Source organism: Erythranthe guttata, chromosome 14 (assembly GCF_056151865.1).
Source record: "Erythranthe guttata isolate IM_541 chromosome 14, IM_541, whole genome shotgun sequence".
Lineage (NCBI taxonomy): Eukaryota > Viridiplantae > Streptophyta > Magnoliopsida > Lamiales > Phrymaceae > Erythranthe > Erythranthe guttata.
Window position 1 is genome coordinate 9,589,511 of NC_142546.1, and position 20,727 is coordinate 9,610,237.

Genomic DNA, 20,727 nt, shown 5'->3' on the forward strand with positions numbered 1-20,727 from the left:
CGTTTTGAGTAAAAATGCAATTTCTAATTGTGATATTTACAAGCCAAAAGACACAACTTAAGATCATCTTGTTTTAAAATATGGAGCTCAAATGTAGTAAAACGGGGCAGACACCGGAGAATATTCCACATAATCTAAAAGCTTCCATTAAATTTAACACTACACAGGTGAACGTTGTAAGAAGATTCATAGTTGTGGGGCGTGTTTGTAATTACCCATACATGGAGGGGGTTTTCATAATTTGACCTTACTTCAAGGGGTGACCCTAATTTAGCCTAAAGCCAAAGAAGAAAAAAGTGAGTGTAAGCTTTGACAAATCTGAATTTGAATGTTTCCACAAAGGGTCTTTTCAATGAATTTTCAGAAGAACACACCACCAGTTACGAAATTTTACAAAAGTGACGATCACAAGGCGAACACAAACAATAGTTTTCCTAAATCATCAATCCCGGTGCTCGAATAACATTTGATACTACAAACTTCCTTAAATTACCGTCCTAACAATTTACAACCTGTTAGTTAATGAGAACACTCAGATTGAATTTCTAACCACGAGCTGCTCGGAGGAAGTTGTCAAAAGGGCTCGTAGGTGGCAACCTCAGCGCTAACCAAGTATTTGCCGCTGGAACATTTTCACCGTTGCTTATCTGTACAAACAATTCCTAAAATATGTTAAAATTACTTCCGGAAAAAAAAAAAAAAAAAAAAAAAAAAAAAAAAAAATTAAGGGTTAAATTACGTATAACCCCTTAAAGTAAGACTAAATAACTTACAAACCCCTGTAGTATTTGTAATTACAAATACCCCCTAAAACTAACAGCCAGTTATAAACCCTAACGGAATGAATGAAATGTCTAAATTACCCTTTTAGAAAACAAAGAAACTATGGGTAAATTACGGGTACATCCTGAGGTAAGACTAAATATGGAAATTCGGAGCGAATATTCCATGGAATCTTCAAGATTCCGTTACTCATAGCTCCGTAAGGGTGTAATTGTAAGACGGAGAAATAGCTCGAGGGGGTATTCGTAATTACCAATACCACAAGGGTTTGAAAGTTATTTAGTCTTGCCTTCGGCGGGTGCCCGTAATTTAACCAAAAAAAAGTAATAAAATAAAATTAAAACGTACTACTAATTAGATTTACCTTGTCGATAACTGAAAGCCCGTTAGTCGCAGGAAATGAAGGTACCAACATACCGTTGACTTTTGTGGAATTATTGTCAACGGCCAACCAATTAGAAAGCTTCTTTCTCGTGTCGGTGCCAAAGGCTTCGCACTGATTCGTCATTGTGCTGTACGGAAGCGGTGACGTGGACACAGATGCGCCCGCTACTTGACCAGCTACCTCGAGCGCCTGAAACCAAATTTTTTATTACATATTACAAGAAACCGAAATTTTCTTTCACATTTAATTTTCTATTGCAATTCGACAAAAAAGGGAGAATATTTTTTTGGGGCAATTAATTACCGATTCTAGAAGCTGGCCGATGCTGACAATATGGGACATTGAAGGAGATGGAGAAGCGGGTATTTTGGGTATGAAACGAGATATATCAGCAACTGATGATATACTCATTGCGTCGTCTTCAATTAGTGAATTAGCAGAAAATTCCTGTGTAGAAAAAAAAAATTATAAACATTTTTTTTGTTGTCAACGAAAAATAGAGTTTATTGCATTTACAACCCCTGTATTGTATCGAATTGCTAAATACTCCCCCTGACACAAATATTATTAGCAAAAACACCCCTATGATGCATTTTTTCGGGGGGTAGTCTGCTAAAACAGCTTGCTTCATAGGGGAGTTTTTGCTAATATTTATAAAAATAGGTCCCAAATTAAGGAACGCATTAAAACAAATAAAATGAAGAAGGTATATATATATATACCCCATCGAAGGATAGTGTTTCCTTCGAGTGCGCAACCCTTTGGATATGATCCATGTCGAGCATTGATTGTGGGCCGAACAAGAAAGCTTCGTCCGGTAAAAATTCTTCCGATAGCTGTTTAGCAATTTCTTCTGCCTCAAACTTCAAATCGATAAGAAAAAAAAAAAAAAATGTTCATATTAGCTCTCAATTTAAATCACATTGAATAGTCACACACGAGCGACTTCCTTTAAATATTAAATTAAATACCTTTGTTACGGCGGACAAACCGTCGACTAACGTAGCAAACACAACTCTGTCGGATTCGTAAGCCTTTTCCCGCACCTCGACTAGAGTCGTCGAAGCTTCTTCGTTATCAGAAGCACTTCCGTAAGCAGTCGCTTCGGATTGATGCTTTACGTAAACTTGAAATTCATCGGTTATGCCGACGTACATATCCACCTATATTTTAATTTAAAAAGAAAGAATGCTAAAAACGTAAAAAAATGGTGCGGCATAATCAATATAATGGTAATTAACTTACGTCGGAGTCGAGTAACAAATTATGCAACGTATGCGCCTCGCTAATATGATACAGCTTTACAGCGAACGTCAACATTGCAGTGGATAATACAAGAAGCGATCTTTGATAAACTGGCGGCAAGCATCCTGCAATTAGAAAAAAATACGTCAAACGTAAGACTTTAATTGTGTTCGCACAGAGAGAAAATTATCGAATAGTGTCGCAAACCATTTGTCGAGTATAAACACATCTTTCTAATCGACAGAGGTAGCTGAAAGAATCTGAGTACTAGGTTGTCGTTTGGATTCTGCAACAAAGATTGAAATTGAGTCGTTATTTTAACAACCAAATATAATTCAAGATATTTCAAATATATATATATATATGGTCAAGACTAAGATTGAAAAACAATCGTAACAAGTAAAATTAAGAAAACGGAACGGAACTTTACAAAGATTTGCCAAAAAAATACAATTAATCGAACAACTAAAAAGATAAAGACGACAGTACTCTAAATACAATTAAACCTCTATATATTAATACAGTCGGGACTAACAAAATTCAATTAATTTAGCGAAATATTAAATTATTGAAGTAATAATTTAGTATGTTTTCACCGAGCCGGGACCGCGAGAAATTATTAATTTAACGAGTATCAATTTATTGAGGTTCTACTGTACTTTTACTATATGAAGCAAATAAACGATGAAGTGCAACTTTTAACCTTAAGCCGCGAAGAAATAAGTGCTAAACAGAACGAATGAGCCATAGCTTCAATATTAGCAGGTAGATTATCGGGAAGATTGACTTGTATCCATAAAGCCGACAGCAACTGGGCTATTTGGTCCTCGTTGCATTGCAGAAAATACTGTTCCTGTAATAAATAATTCACAATAAACATTAATTTACAAGAAAAAAAATTAAAAAAAAAACAAAGTACGATGAGGTTAAAAAAATGGTACATTCTCAGACAAGGTAAGAGATGGTCCATTTGACCGGTCAACGATCGAGCTTATTATGTGCATATTAGGAGAACTCTTGTGCGACTTTCCATGCTTCGACTCTTCGTCGATTTTTTCCGTCGCGTTATTAGTATTAGTGCCACCGTATACTTCGAGACGAAGCTTATCGAGCAGAGATGTAATTGAGGAAAAAGTGGATGCGCTTTTGCTATGCCACCTCCTCGTATGGTTGGAGATGTCGTTTCTTGCATGGGCAAAGCTTGGGATTACAAGTATACAGAATATTTGATGCCCTCCGACACGTATTTCTATATCGGGATGCAACATCACTTTCAGCAGTTGAATGAAAAGAGCATCCGGAAACACCTGGAAGAAAAAAAAACGAATTTTGATTAGCCTTTTGAATGGAGTTTAAGGCGGCAAATAAATAAAAAATGGTTTATTGCACTCGGTTCCCCTGTGTTGTGTCGAATTGCTAAAACACTACCCCCATGTTATTTTTATTGACAAAAATACCCCCGTTATTGAATTCATAGGGGGGATTTTGCCAAAAAAACACTGCATGGGGTAGTTTTTTAGAAATTCGGTATAACACAGGGGTACTAATTGCAATAAACTCAATAAAAAAGAGAAATAAAAAAATAAATTAATAATATTATTATTCGAAGATACTCACTTGCTGAGAGTGAAAAGATATAGAAGCCAACGAAATGACATGAGCAAGAATTATAAGAGACGCAATTGCTGCTCTGGCAACAACTCGTATCGGAGAAAGTTTCTCGAGTGTAATTGCCATCATATCGAATAGCGGCCGCACATCAACAATCTGAATATTTACAAACAAATTAATAAAATTAAATAAATAAATAAGATAATTAAAAAAAATTAGAAATGAGTAGTTATACATACCCCTCTGACGGTTTCCAACAGACAAGTTTCGATGGAAGTTTGTAAGGAAGCATTTAGATTGAGTTCTTGCTCGCCAACTGATTCCGCTGTTGCTTGAAAGCTTTTGCGCAGGTGTCTGAAGAGATCACTAACGAATCCCATATCGGAAATAACTGCTTCTGACCGAATTTGACGGGCCAGACAGCTGGCGGTCTGGATGATGTGGCATTTCATCTGTGGATCGTGTGCTACATTCTTGTGGTCCAAATGCCGAACAACCCCAGCTAGTATTAACTGCTGATGCCCTGTAAACGTATTGTAAAATATATCCTCGTCAGCATTTTCCGGGATTTTACAATTCATTTTTTTTCTTGGATTAAGCAAATATATTCGAGTTATCTATTGGGATAAAATTAAAAAAATTAAAAATTAAGAATTTAAAATTTAAAAATTTTAAGCAAATATTTTCGAGTTATATATTCGGATAAAATTATAAAAATTAAAAATTAAAATTAAATATTAAAAATTAAGAATTTAAAATTAAAACAAATTTAAAAACTAAATAAATGTGAGAAATGAGATGAGAGTGTGGGACAAATGACCTGGATTTTCAACAAAGGATGACATATCGGAAAGAACGACGTGGGCCAGGCCATGCTGTGGGACCCAGTGCCTTCTCATGTCGAAATAAACAAACATCGGTTCCAATATTCGTCGCATTGTCGTGCTTTCTTTCGCCAGATCAACCATCCTTTGTATACATATTTGAGCCCAAATTTTTGGCGTCTCAATCTCCTCTCTGAAGTCAAACAAAGTCAATGAATAACAAATTAAGTATACTACTTTAGGGACAAAATTGCCATTTCACTTTATACATCCATATAAACGAATCCAAACCTTGTTAAGAGAGAAGGGTCTCTCTTTTCTGGCTGGAACCTTACGATCATGTGGCTAGGGCTGAACTCGCCACCGACACCTGTCATAACACCTCTTCCCTCGGATCTTGCCACCTCATCAACCCAATTATGATGCGCCTCCCTTCGTTCTTCGTCTTCTTCGTTTTGTGACTCTGTTTCGTAGTTATCGAGAGTAGCGTGCACAATCTACATATCATTGACCAATTAGTCATGCTCCCATAACTTTAATCAAATGAACTGACGAATGATTCAAAAAGACATTTTAGGGATGAACACAGTATAGAAACAAGAAGTTGACTCGTACATCTATACATCCATTCTTTTGATCATTGTTGCCGTAAATTCCAAACAATTATGCATCAAATACTTGCTACGTAGCAGATTAAATATTAAATATCCCGACAAAAACCAGAAAAATCAAAAACCGACCATGAAATAAAAGATACCATTTTATTTTTCTACTCTAGATGCAGAAAGTAGAGAGACAAACCTTTTCAAAGTCATCAAATACATGCGAGAACTCTGCCATGAACCACACCTGCAGACAAGTGGAACCGACTTTTTAGTGCAACGAATTCCGAAAAACAATAACGTGCTTTGAATGTTCAAAAACTCATTGACTAAATAGTGATACAAAAAAGTGATTATCTAAATTAAAAATTACCATGGCTGAAAGGCACCGCAAACTCGATGCCCTTAAACCACGCTTTTGATGATCGTCTTCAGTCTTACGTGCAAGCATGCACACTTTATGAACAAAGTTTTCAATGTTGTGTGTATAAGTTCCATCCACCTGTACATTTCAAAAAAAACGTAACTTTCGCATATGCTTATTATATAAGCTAGATTAAAAATTGTGTATAATTTAGATAACTGTGATTAATATAAGGCCATAAATTACCTGACAGTACACAAACGTAGTGAGAGTATCGCATCCCATTTTCTGGACGGAATCTTGCTTAGATTCATCCAACAGTTCGATAACTACGTTCACCAAACTGACGGCAAAATAAGCCCTGCAACCATGAAAAAGTCGAAAATATTAAATTATGGCAAACTTGATAAAATTGCAATTACGGGTAAATTAAGAATGAAATTTTTTTCAACCTGAGATTAAAAATATATTAAGTGTTACCGCATAATATAATCCGAGTCAAACCCAATTACATGGAATAATAAACTTACGTTTGGTCCTTACAACTGCAGAGTAATTTGTTGTAAGCTTCGGCGACGATACCGACAAGTTTTATGTTGCCACTTCGTAGTTCTTTGTAACATTTTTCTTCGAGATATTTAGCAATCTAAAAGTAGAAATTGCAACGAAAAATTACTCGTTAGTTTGTCCCGTAAAATATAATAAATAGACATATTTTTTTCTTTCATTCATTTGAACACAAACGAGTCGTACTACCTTTGGGATGCGGAAAGGATTTTTGGAAGCGTATTCACATAGCTTTACGATTTTTCTATCATTTGGATGACCATCCTGCAGTCGAAGAAAACCACAAAATTTATAAATTTATAACTCGTTTCAGAAAAAATCCCAATTTTTTCGACTTTCTAACAAGGAATAGATTTAAATGTGAATGAGCTTAGCTTTCAAATGTATTCTTCTCCAATCCAATTTAATGGTTGATTTTCAATTCAATATATTAACTGACACTAAACCACACAAGAATTATTTCAATATTTAAATAAGGCCTCGTTTGGTTGGGGAAAATTAGCTATTATTAACTAAATAATCAAAGTTTGTTTGATGTTTGATATCCCCAATAACTTAATATTATGTTATCATGGCTTATCGCGCCTTTTAAGGAGCATATTTGTTTTACATCCCAAGATTAGATAAAATAACTGGGTTTTCATTATATTATTTAATCTTATCTTGGCAACCAAACGAGGCCTAAAAAAATCAGAAACATGTTTACTATACTACTCATTTTATTGTTCTCTCCAATATCACCCCGTTAAACATTCGGTCCTCGAATGAAAACGCTGATTCACATTCACCCAACTAAAACGAAGATAGGTATCTAAGAGAGAGAATGCCAAAAAATATAACTATCTTTATTCAACCAAGGGGAAAAACGAAAAACGAAAACTCACAGGAGTTTTGGGGAATATTTCGGCGAGCAATTTCTTGTAACGCTTAACAGGCTGTCGAGACCGTGACCTTAATGCAGGGCAGCACACACACATGCTCTCACATGCCGGGAATATGTTGCGCGAAATCACACCCATCCTACAAATAACATTACATTTATAAATTAAAAAATTAAAAAATAACTAGGGTTCAAGAATGTAAATTACACCTACATTAAAATGGAAGTAAAAATCACAGAAACCGAAGATCTAAAATACCATCCTTACAAAAATCACAAAAAAATGGAAGTATATAACAAACAATATTCCTCTACACACACACACACACACACAAACACAAAAACACACACACACAGACATACACACACACACAAACACACACACACACACACACACACACACACTAAGAAAAAGAACAGTCTACTCATCATTTAACATAACAGAGATAAAATGCAGGACAACAGTTGGGAAAAGATCTAAAATACAAGTACAGCCAAAATTCAAGAAGCTACCTTTTTTTCAGTACGAGGAAAAATTTCATAAACAACGGAGTTGCTGTACATCAGTTGTACTAAATTTAACAAATTTAATTTAGGAAGGAGGCAAAACCAAATAGAACACACAAAACAGTAAAAATAAAAACAGCCCAGAAAACGAAATAACAAACCTTTGTTAGAAATGGATAGATCTGGGTGAGCTAAACAAAGAAACCCGCTTGCGTTTTTTTCAGAGGAATTTCAAGAAACCCACACAAATTTGAAATTAAAGTTTAGTAACACAAGGGCCAGAAATTGAACGAGGAAAGAGGGAGATTTGAAGAAAAGGGAAGGTAGAGAGAAGAGTGAGAGAGAGAGAGAGAGAGAGAGAGAAGCAAGAGAGAGAGAGAGAGAGAGGAAGCACGTGATCGTCAGAGTGTTTTTTTTACAGTGTCTAAAGAGTCTTGCTTTTGTCTCTATCTGTCAGAAAAAACTTGGGAATTCCCAAACCCCATTTTCTTACCCCATGTGTTTACTTTTTCCTTTTAGTCCTTTGTTTTTTGAAATGTTTTCTTTTCCTCTCCCTTTTCTTTTTTTTTTTTTTTCTTATTTGGGGGAATGGGGTGGGGGTTTAATATTTGTATGAAATATTTTCTTTTTTTCTTTTAACCTATATCCCTTTTTCTTTTTTCTTTTTTTTTATGGTTCAATATTTGTATGAATATTGTGTTGTGCTGTAAAATAAATCCCATTAGTTCATATAAAATATTATTAAATTATTTTTAAGATAAACAATTAATTATATCATTTATTAAATGTAGTACAAAGTATTTATCAATTAGGGGTGATTCAAATGGTGTGACTTTAATACTATGTTAAATGACCGTTTATTCATAAAGGAACTAGACTATAAACTATTTTACAAAAAAATTCAAACAAAGTTTAGAGGTGTGTAAAAGACTAAAGGGTTAATTACACTCACACCCCTGAGGTATGCTTAAATAACTTTAAGATCTTTGTGGTATCGATAATTACATTCACCCCTGCAACGTAGTTATAAACTCTAATTGATAATGCTTTGGATACGTTATTACGATAGCATTCTAACGAACTATTGGTTTCAGGAAGTGGTGGAGACAACAAAGACTTATGGGTAATTTAAGAAATATTAGGGGAGTCATGTCACCCTATATCCCATAACTCTATGCCATATCCACCACTAGCTCGTGACATTTACATTTGGTTTTGATTGTGTTTGTTGCATATTTGGTTGCTCTATTTGTTGTTATGTCCTGCTAGGTTCATACAACACGGAATAATTTTACTTCTATGAAGTCGTCACTATCCCAACAAAGTGGATGGTATTTTTCTTGAATGGCATCTCTACATATCTCATAGTAAATGTTCATTTATGCTTAGAAGGTGCATTTCATGAGAGTTTGTAGCAACATCTTTAGCGAGCATGCAACAATGGCAGCAATTGATGCAGATTCCATCATCAAGATTTTGTGATACAGTCCTATATTTCTATAGTCATATATAGTCACACATTGTCATATGCATTGATATATATATATATATGTTGGAAAACCGAATCCTAGGAGCGCGTTATTGATAAATTTGCAAAAGAGTCGATATTAACGCTTAAAATTTTCTTACATGTGTTCATGAATTAATTCTAGACTAATTGTGGAATCATAAAAATAAATCTAGAACTTACATCGGGATTCAAATACGATCCCAAACGACTTCTTCAATTTCAACATCGACATGAAACACGAATGACGTCCTCTAGAATCACGAACGACGCAATCCACACCAATCCAAAATCCTGTTGTTGCCAAGGAATTTCGAGCGGGGTTGCGAAATTCATAACTTTAACTTCATGAGTCGGATGAACAATCCGTTGTCAAACCTTAAAAAAAATTCGTGACAATCCAACAGTGGATGAAGTCGTAGGGTCCAAAACGCCGGGTTTCTACAGTAAATCCGAGAATATATTTTTTGCTCTCAAAACCTATAATCTTCTATTGTATATCCAGAATTAATAATCCTTCTACAAGGGTAGTCTTGTACTTAAAGAATTATAAATCTATAATTGAGAGACTGAGAGAGAAAAGAAGAAGAGAAAAATCACTTCCACCTTGGACGCGTAAAACGTGAATAGGGTTAGGAGACCTTTTTTTCTCTCTAACCAAATCTTGTATATATAGATATCTAGAAAGAGTTTTGTGAAAGAAAATGATTAAGGAAACAAATGCTTTCTTTCACAAGTAATAGTCTTATCTCGTTCTCCTATATATAGATAAATACACTGGGAGATTTTTCCTTCTTAAATTCAAGGGAAAAAATAGTCTTATCTATTTCTCCTATATTCCATTGTTTGATTTTTTTTTTAATTAATTAGAAAATTCATGAGACTACATATTGGATTATTTTAATAAAAACAATATATTTTATTATAAATTATAATAATGACTTTGACCACTTTTATGAGGGTCATTAGACCACTATTTTGAAACCTTCAAAGTCATTATTTTCCTACATAAAATACCATAATTTCTATATTAAATTGAGGTTTTATGGGGGCTATATTATATATTATATAAAGGGGATATTGTGGCTTTACATGGTGGTGTGTGAAGAGAAAAATAAACACTATTCATCTATACTATATACATATATTGTGAGCTCTTGTTGTGTGTCGGGTGTAAGCTTCTACTTCACTCGAACGTGCAATTTCGGTGAAGTTACAGCGGAGAGATAGGCTGGGCTGTTGTATCCCATAGGCGACACGATCGGAACCTTTTTGCACCTCATTAGAGAAGGGGTCGTGAAATTCGTCTTAAGAGAGCGACCTAGTCCGCGCCTCACCTTGCCTATCTCCATATTATCGTGGTTTTTATTGCAGAAACTTGTTACCTATAAAATTGGAGAACAAATGGAGTCGAAGCCTCAATCCACAAGTTTCGTGATCAATCGTCAAATTACAGCCGTGGTTCCAACAATTTAAGACGAATTTCAATCCCGTGAAGATGAGCCTTGACGATGATCTAAAAGAGCAACCATTGATGATGAAAAGACTTTGAGTCAAATTCCGACCTTACATAATCATAATTTGAGAATGTGTTAAACACGAAAGTTGTAGGAATTTCTGTTGGCTATCCGAAACATCTTGAATCACTGAAATCGGACATCGAACGAGAGAGATATGCTCCAAATACTAAGTACTGCCAGAGCTGTCAATTGCGCGCGTTTTTTAGGTATCGATAGATTTCTAATTAAAAATCATCGAATCTGGTATGTTCTTCGTTTCCACATTAGTTATGATTCCTTGCAATACAATAATAAGTTTGTGATAGTTGTGTGAAGAATAATTGCATAAAAAATGATATTTCTTTGAGCATGTTATTTTATTTGGTTAGTTATATAAATCTATTGACTATTTGTGTGGCAAAAATTAATGCATGGAAGTTGTGAAAAAGATTATATGAAAGCAGACCATTTGTAAAATGGAACTAATTGCATTACTATATGTATAAAGCTGTTACAATTATATATCGAGTTGCAAAAATTTCCTGAATATGTGCATGTACATTTTCTTTTTCTTGCATGTTGAAGTGGAGAGAAAATATGTAATTGGCATTTAGAATTCAGATTAAAAAAATCAAAATACAAGGCGAGTCGTTACATTTGAATAGTTAGTGTAGCATAATTTTTTTTTTTTTTTTTTTTTTTTTTTTTTTTTTTTTTTTGGTAATGCAGGAACCCGCAGCCAACCATATAGGTGCACTGGGTAAACCTACACTCTCGTATAATAGCTTGCAAACCATACGAGAGATGTAAACCACATAATTCATTATTAATGAATTATTAATGAATTCATTAATGTGTACTTAATAGCGTGACCTCTAGACTTTTTAATATTTTGCCGTTTGTGCATGTTAAAGTGCTATTTATATTGAAAGTAATGGCATGAGAATTTGCTATTGAAAATTGATCAGATAGAGGGTGAAATGTTACGAAAAAACGGTGTTATTTGACGTTTATGATGATATATTTGAATTTTGACAATTGATCAAATTGCAATTGAAATGTTATGCATGTTTTAACCGTTATGTGTTAAACCATTTATATACTATTGTTGAATTACTACAAATTGATTTCCATGAAGATAAAATATTTTATAATCAGAGAACAACTCTGATAAATTATTAAATAAATAATTTATTTAGATTCAGAAATAGTGGGGGTATTATAGTTTTCCCTAACCGTGAAAATGAGCATGATATATTATATTTTGAATTTAATTCATGATGCATGTGTTTGAATATTTGATATAGTGGGAGTCTTAGAGAGCATGATTATATGATTAAATATTTTATGTATTGTTTCAATATTGAGAAATAGTGGGGGTCTTAGTGTCTACCTATATGAGCATGTTATAATTGGTTTTGACGTGGACTTTGTTTATATTGCTCATTTTATGATTGCATATTGTTCATAGTGATAGTGTGATAAATTATGCTTTATTTGCAATCTTGAATATGCAAGTAGTTATTAAAGGCCTAATTTTACATATACGTGACATTGGTATAATTTAGAAAGGCCTGAGAGTAGATATTAATTTGCGAAAATAAATTTGTGAGTTGTGAAGTGAAACGTTTTTTTGAAAGTTTCAATATTGTTGATTATTGAAAATCTAAATAAGAGGAATTAATTCCTATTTGATTAGATTTATCACATTGTGCGAATGACTATTTGTTTATAATTTAAAAGTCAAAACTCATATCAATTTTGATTGATTATTTTGACATTAGCCTGTGAGGAGGCCGGTTAATACCGAATGTGGTATATAAAATCCTAATGTGGGATAGATCAATGCTTTGTGCTTTGATAAATATGATTGAGAATAAACCAAATGCTTTGTGCTTTGATAAATATGATTGAGAAAAATCAATTGCTTTGTGCTTTGATAAATGAGATTGAAAATTTGCAGTTGGCATATTGCGAGAATCTTTTAATGGAATCCGGAACCATTAAAAGAAAATACAGTACTGTGAATCTATGTGAACATTCACGTGAAAATCTATGAGATATTACATGTAAAATTATTTGAGAATGGTTAATAAACCATTGAGTTTTCGAGACTAAATGTCGGATAAGTACTACTAAAATTTGTGAAATTATATTTCACATTATTTCAGAAATTATATGAAATGCATCGAGGGGGATTGGATTATAGCCTAATATATTTTGTAAAGTTGTTGATGAGGATACTACCGCCTAGGGGCTAGAGATCCTACGAACTAGGCGAAGAAAAACGAATCTGAAAGCAACTTGATAGTGATAAAAGTGCACACTTTTATTATCCATCCCTATGGTGCGTGTGCACTAATAAAGCTCGTAACGAATTGTGAGGTTGAGACTTCGATCTCTTAATGAGTTCTATAGCCCGAATGGGTGGGGTGTTGGAGTTACGTAAACATCCTTGATAGAATTCACCTTGTGAGTGTGGAAGTGGGGCCGCTTCCTATGAGAATTATAGGCTATTCTCTAGAGCTCTCACGAGAAATGGGGTAAAGCACATGGCCGTTAATGTGCTGGCTTTAGAAGCTTCGATCGGGACACTTTGAGTATTATGTGTGCAATATGATTCTACGTGCCCCAAGGGTCACTGTTTCAAGGCTAAGTCCACTTTGATTCTAGTACGGGAAACATATTGTACTAAGTGAAGGTTTCAAGGCATTGCTCACTTTCATTATGCATAATATTCCGCAAGAGCTCAAGTATATTTATATTCTTATTTTTATTAAAATAAGTGGGGGATTGTTGGATTATTTTAATAAAAACAATATATTTTATTATAAATTATAATAATGACTTTGACCACTTTTATGAGGGTCATTAGACCACTATTTTGAAACCTTCAAAGTCATTATTTTCCTACATAAAATACCATAATTTCTATATTAAATTGAGGTTTTATGGGGGCTATATTATATATTATATAAAGGGGATATTGTGACTTTACATGGTGGTGTGTGAAGAGAAAAATAAACACTATTCATCTATACTATATACATATATTGTGAGCTCTTGTTGTGTGTCGGGTGTAAGCTTCTACTTCACTCGAACGTGCAATTTCGGTGAAGTTACAGCGGAGAGATAGGCTGGGCTGTTGTATCCCATAGGCGACACGATCGGAACCTTTTTGCACCTCATTAGAGAAGGGGTCGTGAAATTCGTCTTAAGAGAGCGACCTAGTCCGCGCCTCACCTTGCCTATCTCCATATTATCGTGGTTTTTATTGCAGAAACTTGTTACCTATAAAATTGGAGAACAAATGGAGTCGAAGCCTCAATCCACAAGTTTCGTGATCAATCGTCAAATTACAGCCGTGGTTCAACACTACATTAGCGACTAGAGGAAAAAATATAAACGGGCAACTTATAATTAGCTAAATTCAAACTCTAAACATAATTCATTTTATTTATTTTTCACTACTAAATAATCATAGAACTCATGTTTAGATTCTCAAATATAACATGCGTGCTCAGGTCAATCATTACTTCAATTTTCCGCACATTAAGATATACTTAAATTAAATAAAAAAAAAATCACGAATCTTACCCGCTTAACTTATTGAGTATGTCGGATACAAAATCCACCTTGTCAGGACTCTGAAAACAATACTTATAAGCTAGTCAAGGGTTAATAATCAATCCCATAATTATTTAATTTGTCCGGTTCAACATATGCTGGATGTACTAGCACAATAAGTAAAAACAATGACTACGAAAGTTATTTTCTGTTTACTGTGATCAAGACCAATCACTTATTATTTTAAGTTGAAAATGTAAAAACAACAATATAAAGAAAGAACATGACTATGTTGACTACAATCAAATATAGTCATATTCAACGTAGTAAACTTATCGGAAATAAAAAAAAAAAAAAAAAAATTGAAAATCCTAAATGTAGTCCGGAAAATGATAAATGTTGATAATAAAATTGTTGATGTAAGCGAAATTTATAAATTCAGATCACATAATTGATGCAGTAGGCATATTAATGTAATTGAGGGGCTATTTTGGAATAAAAAATTCTAGGAGTATGAGAAAGGGAGAATTTTATGGGTGGATCTAGTGATATTTAATTATTTATTAAGGTTTCAAGGTATCTATAGCTAATGGCCCATTATAAATTGGATATGATGCATAGTTGTAGGAATCCCAAATAAATAAAGCATAATGCATAATGAGACTTCAATTAAACAAAAACCCCTAAGTTTAAAATGTTGAAAATTATATCAAGTTTTTAAGAAAGTAACAAATTGTTGGTCAAATGAGTTTCCCGCCTTGCATCGATAATAGAATTGATGTAATTCCTACTAAATATCGGTTTTGTTACCGTATTAACGGGATGGCCAGTGTGAGGGAAGCTCTAAGATTGAATCGGCATTTTGATGTGAGTGTCTTGTGATCAGACACCTGCAAGGCCACTCTCCTATGTGGTTGCATATGGCCCGCTCATTTGGTGCTCATATTTATTGGTTGAACATGACAATGGGCAATAGTGGTTGGCCGTAACACATAACTTAAGGGTAATATAAATATATGATTGAACTTATTCTACCTTCTAGATTGCAGCAGTGATCGATTCTCTTCGGGGCAGTGGCAAGGCTTAATGTTGGGATCAATCTCGAAATGCAGCGGAATTTAAATTTTTTTAATTAATTTTGTATAAAGAAAATCTATCAAAATAAGTTCGAGAATTAGTTCTAATAGCATGCTTGAAATTTTGAAAGAAATGTTATTTACGTATTTTTTGTTTTTGTTTGTTGGTTTGGATTTGATTTGAAATCCTAACTGGTCAATTACACAACCACATATTCAATATACCTTTGCATGGTCTTTTAGATGAAACAGTTTACATGAAACAACCACCGGATTTTGAACGCCCGTAATATCCAGAGTATGTTTGCAAATAAAATGGGGCGTTGTATGGCCTCAAACAAGCCCATCGGGCTTGGTACTATCGGCTCAATTTTTGCCTCCTCGAACTTGGATTTGTGATGTCTAAATCAAACAATTCTCTTTTCATTTATCCGCGCCATTCCGGATACAATATGTTCTTTTGTTTGTTGACATCAGTCTGCTAACCGGTTCATGTTCAAAGGCAATTTCAACTTTGATTGAAACTCTTGGTCAAGATTTCCCTCTAAAAAAATTGGGAGGGTCGCACTATTTCTTAGGATGGGAGTGTTCTCGATTTGGTTTGGGTCTTTATTTAACACAATGCACGTTTTGGATCTTCTACAACGAGCATGGATGTCTAAGTGTAAGCCCATTAACACTCTTATGCCATCTTCTACTCGGTTGCCGGCTTTTGATTCTAATTATTTTAAGGATCCGAATCTTTATGGAAGCATCATTGGAACTTGGAAGCGTACAATATACCTTGTTTACTAGACCATACATTGCCTTCTCTGTGAATCGGGTGTGCCAGTTTATTGAGATATCTCAAGCACAATATTATTGACTATGGTTTATTCTTTTAATCGTGCTCCAATTCATCTCATACAACTTTTAATGATGTCGATTGTGCCATATCTCCGGATGACAGAAAATCTACAAGGGGTTATTGTGTGTTTTTATGGTAAAAATCTAATCTCATGGCCTCAGAAAAGCAAGCCACCATTGCTCGATCGAGCACTGAAACCGAGTTACAAAGCTCTTGCTCATGCAAAGTGTGAATTATTATGGGTCCAGTCACTTACGATAGAGTTTGGTGTCGCTTCATCTGTTTCTCCTACATAATCTTTCTCCAAAAGAAACTAAACCTACTGCTAGCTCACCCCGAGAAATCACAACCAAATATGCAAGGAAATTTTATGTGCCTTCGTTCTAAAATTTTTAGTATAACAAATTTACTCATTTTGTCTTCATAAATATCAATAGTTTACTGAAGGAAAATCAGTCCATAGAAAATGATTGTTTCTATTCTTTGTTTGGTTATCATTTCCAAATTCCAAGTCTATCTTCTGCACTTTTGAATATAATTACAAATTTTACAACGACTTATATAAAAATGTCCAGTAGATCATAAAATATACTTGTCATATATTTTACAATAATGTTATCATATGTTTTAACATTCAAGATATACACTAGTTCATTAAATATGAGACATTTTTTTCAAATTTCACAGCTTTATTCGTTCAGTTTCTCACTCACATAATCGATTGTTACTATTAAGTATAATGTTAAGAGATTTCAGATTAAGAATTAATGATCGTTTTCTTATGTTCCTACCAACCAATTGATTTGGAATTACAAAGTTCAAAGCGTAGAATCATGGCACATTTAATGTTTGGAAGCGTTTTGGATCTTATTTTGATTTCATTTTGAGGAAATATGTTTTGGGGGAATAATTTGAGAATGAAAGTAATGTTTGTTTGTATTTTGGAAGAAAACAGTCAAATCATGTTTAAAAGTGTTAGAAAAATGTATTTTTGAAAAAAAAAATTGAAAGATGAAGTGATGTTTATTTGTTTTTTTTAGTAAAAACATTTTTTACTGTAGCAGTCAAATCATTATACTGTAGCAGTTAAATCATTATACTGTAGCAGTCACATCATGTCTGAAGGAGAGAGAAACATTTGAAATTGTTTTGAGAAAATGATTTGAAAAATGTAATAAATCTCATTCTGTTTTGAGGAAACAATGAAAACAAAATGGAAATGGTTCCAAACATTGAGAATTTCATTTCTCCTTCGCTATGAGATATCTTCCAAACGGTCAAATTTGTACTGTTTAACTATTGATAATGTTATTTTATACAATTAGGTTTGTTCCGATTATCTCAAAATTATAGATAATAGGGTAAACTTCATTTTACCTACCTGAACTATACCCAACGTATAAAATACCCCCCTGAACTTCAAAATGTACCAAATCAGCCCCTCCTAATAATCGGTCAACGTTAAAATTCACAGATTAATTGACACCGTTACTTACGACTGTGTAATTACTTTTATATCCTCCATTACTAATCTTACCCTCCTAATCTGCTTCTCCCGACACTTCTCAGAAAAAACGCAAAAAAGAAAAATCTCACCTTTACAACTACAACCCTAAAATCCCTCTTCACCTCTCTAATTTCAACTTTCAGCTCTCTTCACCCAAATCCTTGTACCGAAACCCATCCAAAATAAGTTGTCGTTTGAAAGAAATCACATTCGTTTGAATCGTTGGAGCTACTTCAAAGGAACACTTGATTCGTTGGCGTTTTACAGAAGTCATATTCGTTTGAAGCAGTTGGGGCTGATTTAAGGTACGAACCATATTGTCAGAGGTTTTGTTTGAGAAACTGAATCGAATTCGTTTCAATTTGGTCAAAATTAGGGTTTTTAATTTTAGGATAATTTCAGGGGTTGGAATTAGGAATTTCAATTTGGGGATGTCTTGTTAATTCGAACTAGGGCTAACAATTGCGAATTTCATATTTCGAATTAGTCTTTTCAATTTGGGGATAATTTCAGGGGTTTGAATTAAGGATTTCAATTTTAGGATATCTTCTTAATTCGAATTTGGGTTTTTTCTTTTCTATATTTGTTTCAACTATATGACATCAACTATGCATTTCTGTATTATTGATTTTTTTTTTATTTTTCTTTTTGTATTGTAGGGAAGATGTCAGATCAATTATTTACTATCAAAATCAATTATGGAGGGATGTTTATTGATAGAGGGGCTGATTATGTTGGCGGGTCAGTCTATTGTTTGAAAGATATTGATCCTGATGTGATGTCCTACATAGAGATAATTGGGTATGTTCAAGAAATAGGATATCCTGCTAGTACACTTATATGGTATAATGATCCTGTAGCACTTGGTTTGCAAATTCTTGTTGGTGATAGTGGTGTGATGGAATTGTTCAAATCATATGCTGATACAAACAACTTTATTATTGATTTGTTCATTGAAGCTTGTGATTTATATGAAACTGGGATAGAGTTAGATGACTTGGGGGAGGGAAATAACAATGACATGGGGGAGGGAAATAACAGTGATAGTAGTGATTCCAACTATGCACCAATAACAGGTAGTGAGTCTGATGATGATTCATTGTCTGATTTCGATTACTTTGCTGAGGGTGATACACTGAGTGATGGTTGGGATCCAGTAGGTGATGATGGGGTTGAAATTAATAAAAAAAGTGAAGTAATTAACATTGATGAAGCATTTCGTGCAGAAGAAAATGAAATTCAGAGTGATCCTGAATTTTTATCTGAACCCAGTGAGTCTGATGATGAGAGAGGAGAGAGATTTCCCTATTTTGATGAAAAATCAGAAATGAAAGAACCAAATCTTCAAGTAGGGCTTATATTTGGCAATTCTTCACTTTTTAGAAAAGCCCTTAGGCAGTATTCAGTTAGGAAAGGGTTTCAATTGAGTTTTGATAAAAATGAAAGAAGAAGAATCACTGCAGTTTGCAAAAATAAATGTGGTTGGAGAATCCATGCTAGTTTAATGGGGAAATCCACTGCATTCCAGATTAAAACCATCAAAGGTGAGCCTCATTTGTGTCCTAGAGTGTTTAGGAATAAAAGTGCCACTTCAAAATACCTTGCAGATCAGTATTTGGAAAAGTTTATGGAAGATCCCACTATGCCTTTAAAAGCTTTCAGAAATCTTGTTAAGAGAGAGGTGCATGTTTATGCTGACAGACAACAATTGTATAGGGCTAAGAGAAGGGCTCTTGAACAAATTCAGGGCAATGTTCATGAACAATATGCTAGGGCCAGACAATATTGTGTACAAGTGTTGAAAACAAATCCTGGTTCCACTGCAGTTGTAAATCCTGGCCCCCCCAACCACTGCCCCTGCCCCTACACAAGCACCTAATCATGCTGCAAATACACAAAAAAATAAAAGAAAAGAGGGAAGATCTACATCAGTGCAGCTTGGATTTGGAAATTGGAATGGAGTGGGCATGTTCAACCAATTTAGGCCTCCAATTCAGGTATTGTAAAACTCAATATTTTTGTGTTTTATTATTATTATTATTATTATTATTATTATTATTATTATTATTATTATTATTATTATTATTATTATTATTATTATTATTATTATTATTATTATTATTATTATTATTATTATTATTATTATTATTATTATTATTATTATTATTATTATTATTATTATTATTATTATTATTATTATTATTATTATTATTATTATTATTATTATTATGTTTTCTTAAACTGATTTTAAATTCATTACAGATTGGGGTAAATAATAAGTCCCAGATTCAAATCAACAATAACACAGATGGTGGAAAAATTGAGGTAAATCATTAAGTATTAATTTTCACCTTAAGTTAGTTGTTTGTATTGTTTATAAGTATTAATTTTGCTGTACATTATTGTTAAATCATGCAGATGCATGTGCATAGCACAAGGTATGGAAATGTGAGATTCTCCAGTCAACCATCAAGGTCAAATAGATACAGTATGATCACAGACATTGATGGAGAATCTTGATGAAGTGCAGTGGAGATTTGTGGTATTTCTTGCTTTATTTAAGACATTATGTGCTCTTTAAGACTTGTGGTATTTGTTTTTTTATTTAAAACACTTTGGTACTTTTAAGACTTCAGGTATTTGTTGGTGAATTTGGCATATTCTATGCTTTTATGTACTGTTGGAATGTTGATTCTCTGTTCTTTTGAAATGTTGATTTATGATGATGAATTTGGCAAATTTCATATTTCATTACCGTAGGAATAGAGGGGTGACTTTCTCATTTTTTGAGCTCTTTGCCACACAGTTACATAGGAATATGAAGCATATAATTACTACACATATTTTTACTATTCTCATGGACTTATTGTACATAAACACATCACATTCTAGTTTTTGGTTTTTGTCTTTAAACTGCTTTAACTTCACCTTCAATTCCTTGTTGGCTCTTGTCATG

At 33.6% G+C, this 20,727-nt stretch overlaps 1 protein-coding gene and 1 long non-coding RNA gene across 3 annotated transcripts; one reads left to right on the forward strand and one right to left on the reverse strand.

The window, feature by feature from the left end:
- Positions 1-323: 323 nt before the first annotated feature.
- On the reverse strand, positions 324-8,339 carry LOC105954677 (protein SEMI-ROLLED LEAF 2). Of its 2 annotated transcripts, none has more exons than XM_012978352.2 (20): positions 7,930-8,339; positions 7,266-7,401; positions 6,571-6,645; positions 6,345-6,460; positions 6,061-6,175; positions 5,824-5,952; positions 5,650-5,697; positions 5,140-5,345; positions 4,845-5,041; positions 4,264-4,547; positions 4,031-4,180; positions 3,355-3,720; positions 3,117-3,266; positions 2,621-2,699; positions 2,414-2,538; positions 2,140-2,331; positions 1,891-2,031; positions 1,472-1,615; positions 1,148-1,357; positions 324-647 (listed from the first exon to the last, which is right to left on the reverse strand). In XM_012978352.2, the coding sequence occupies exons 2-20, from the start codon at positions 7,398-7,400 to the stop codon at positions 546-548; spliced, it is 2,964 nt and encodes a 987-aa protein (XP_012833806.2). In that variant the 5' UTR covers position 7,401; positions 7,930-8,339; the 3' UTR covers positions 324-545. The 2 variants fall into 2 exon arrangements, with proteins under 2 accessions (XP_012833806.2, XP_012833807.2); XM_012978353.2 differs by having other exon boundaries at positions 7,266-7,404; positions 7,930-8,062.
- An 11,270-nt stretch (positions 8,340-19,609) lies between these two features.
- LOC148765148 (uncharacterized) lies at positions 19,610-20,510 on the forward strand. Its single transcript, XR_016029880.1, has 3 exons — positions 19,610-19,768; positions 20,034-20,096; positions 20,190-20,510. It is a non-coding gene; the product is annotated as an uncharacterized LOC148765148 (long non-coding RNA).
- The last annotated feature ends 217 nt before the right edge of the window (positions 20,511-20,727 follow it).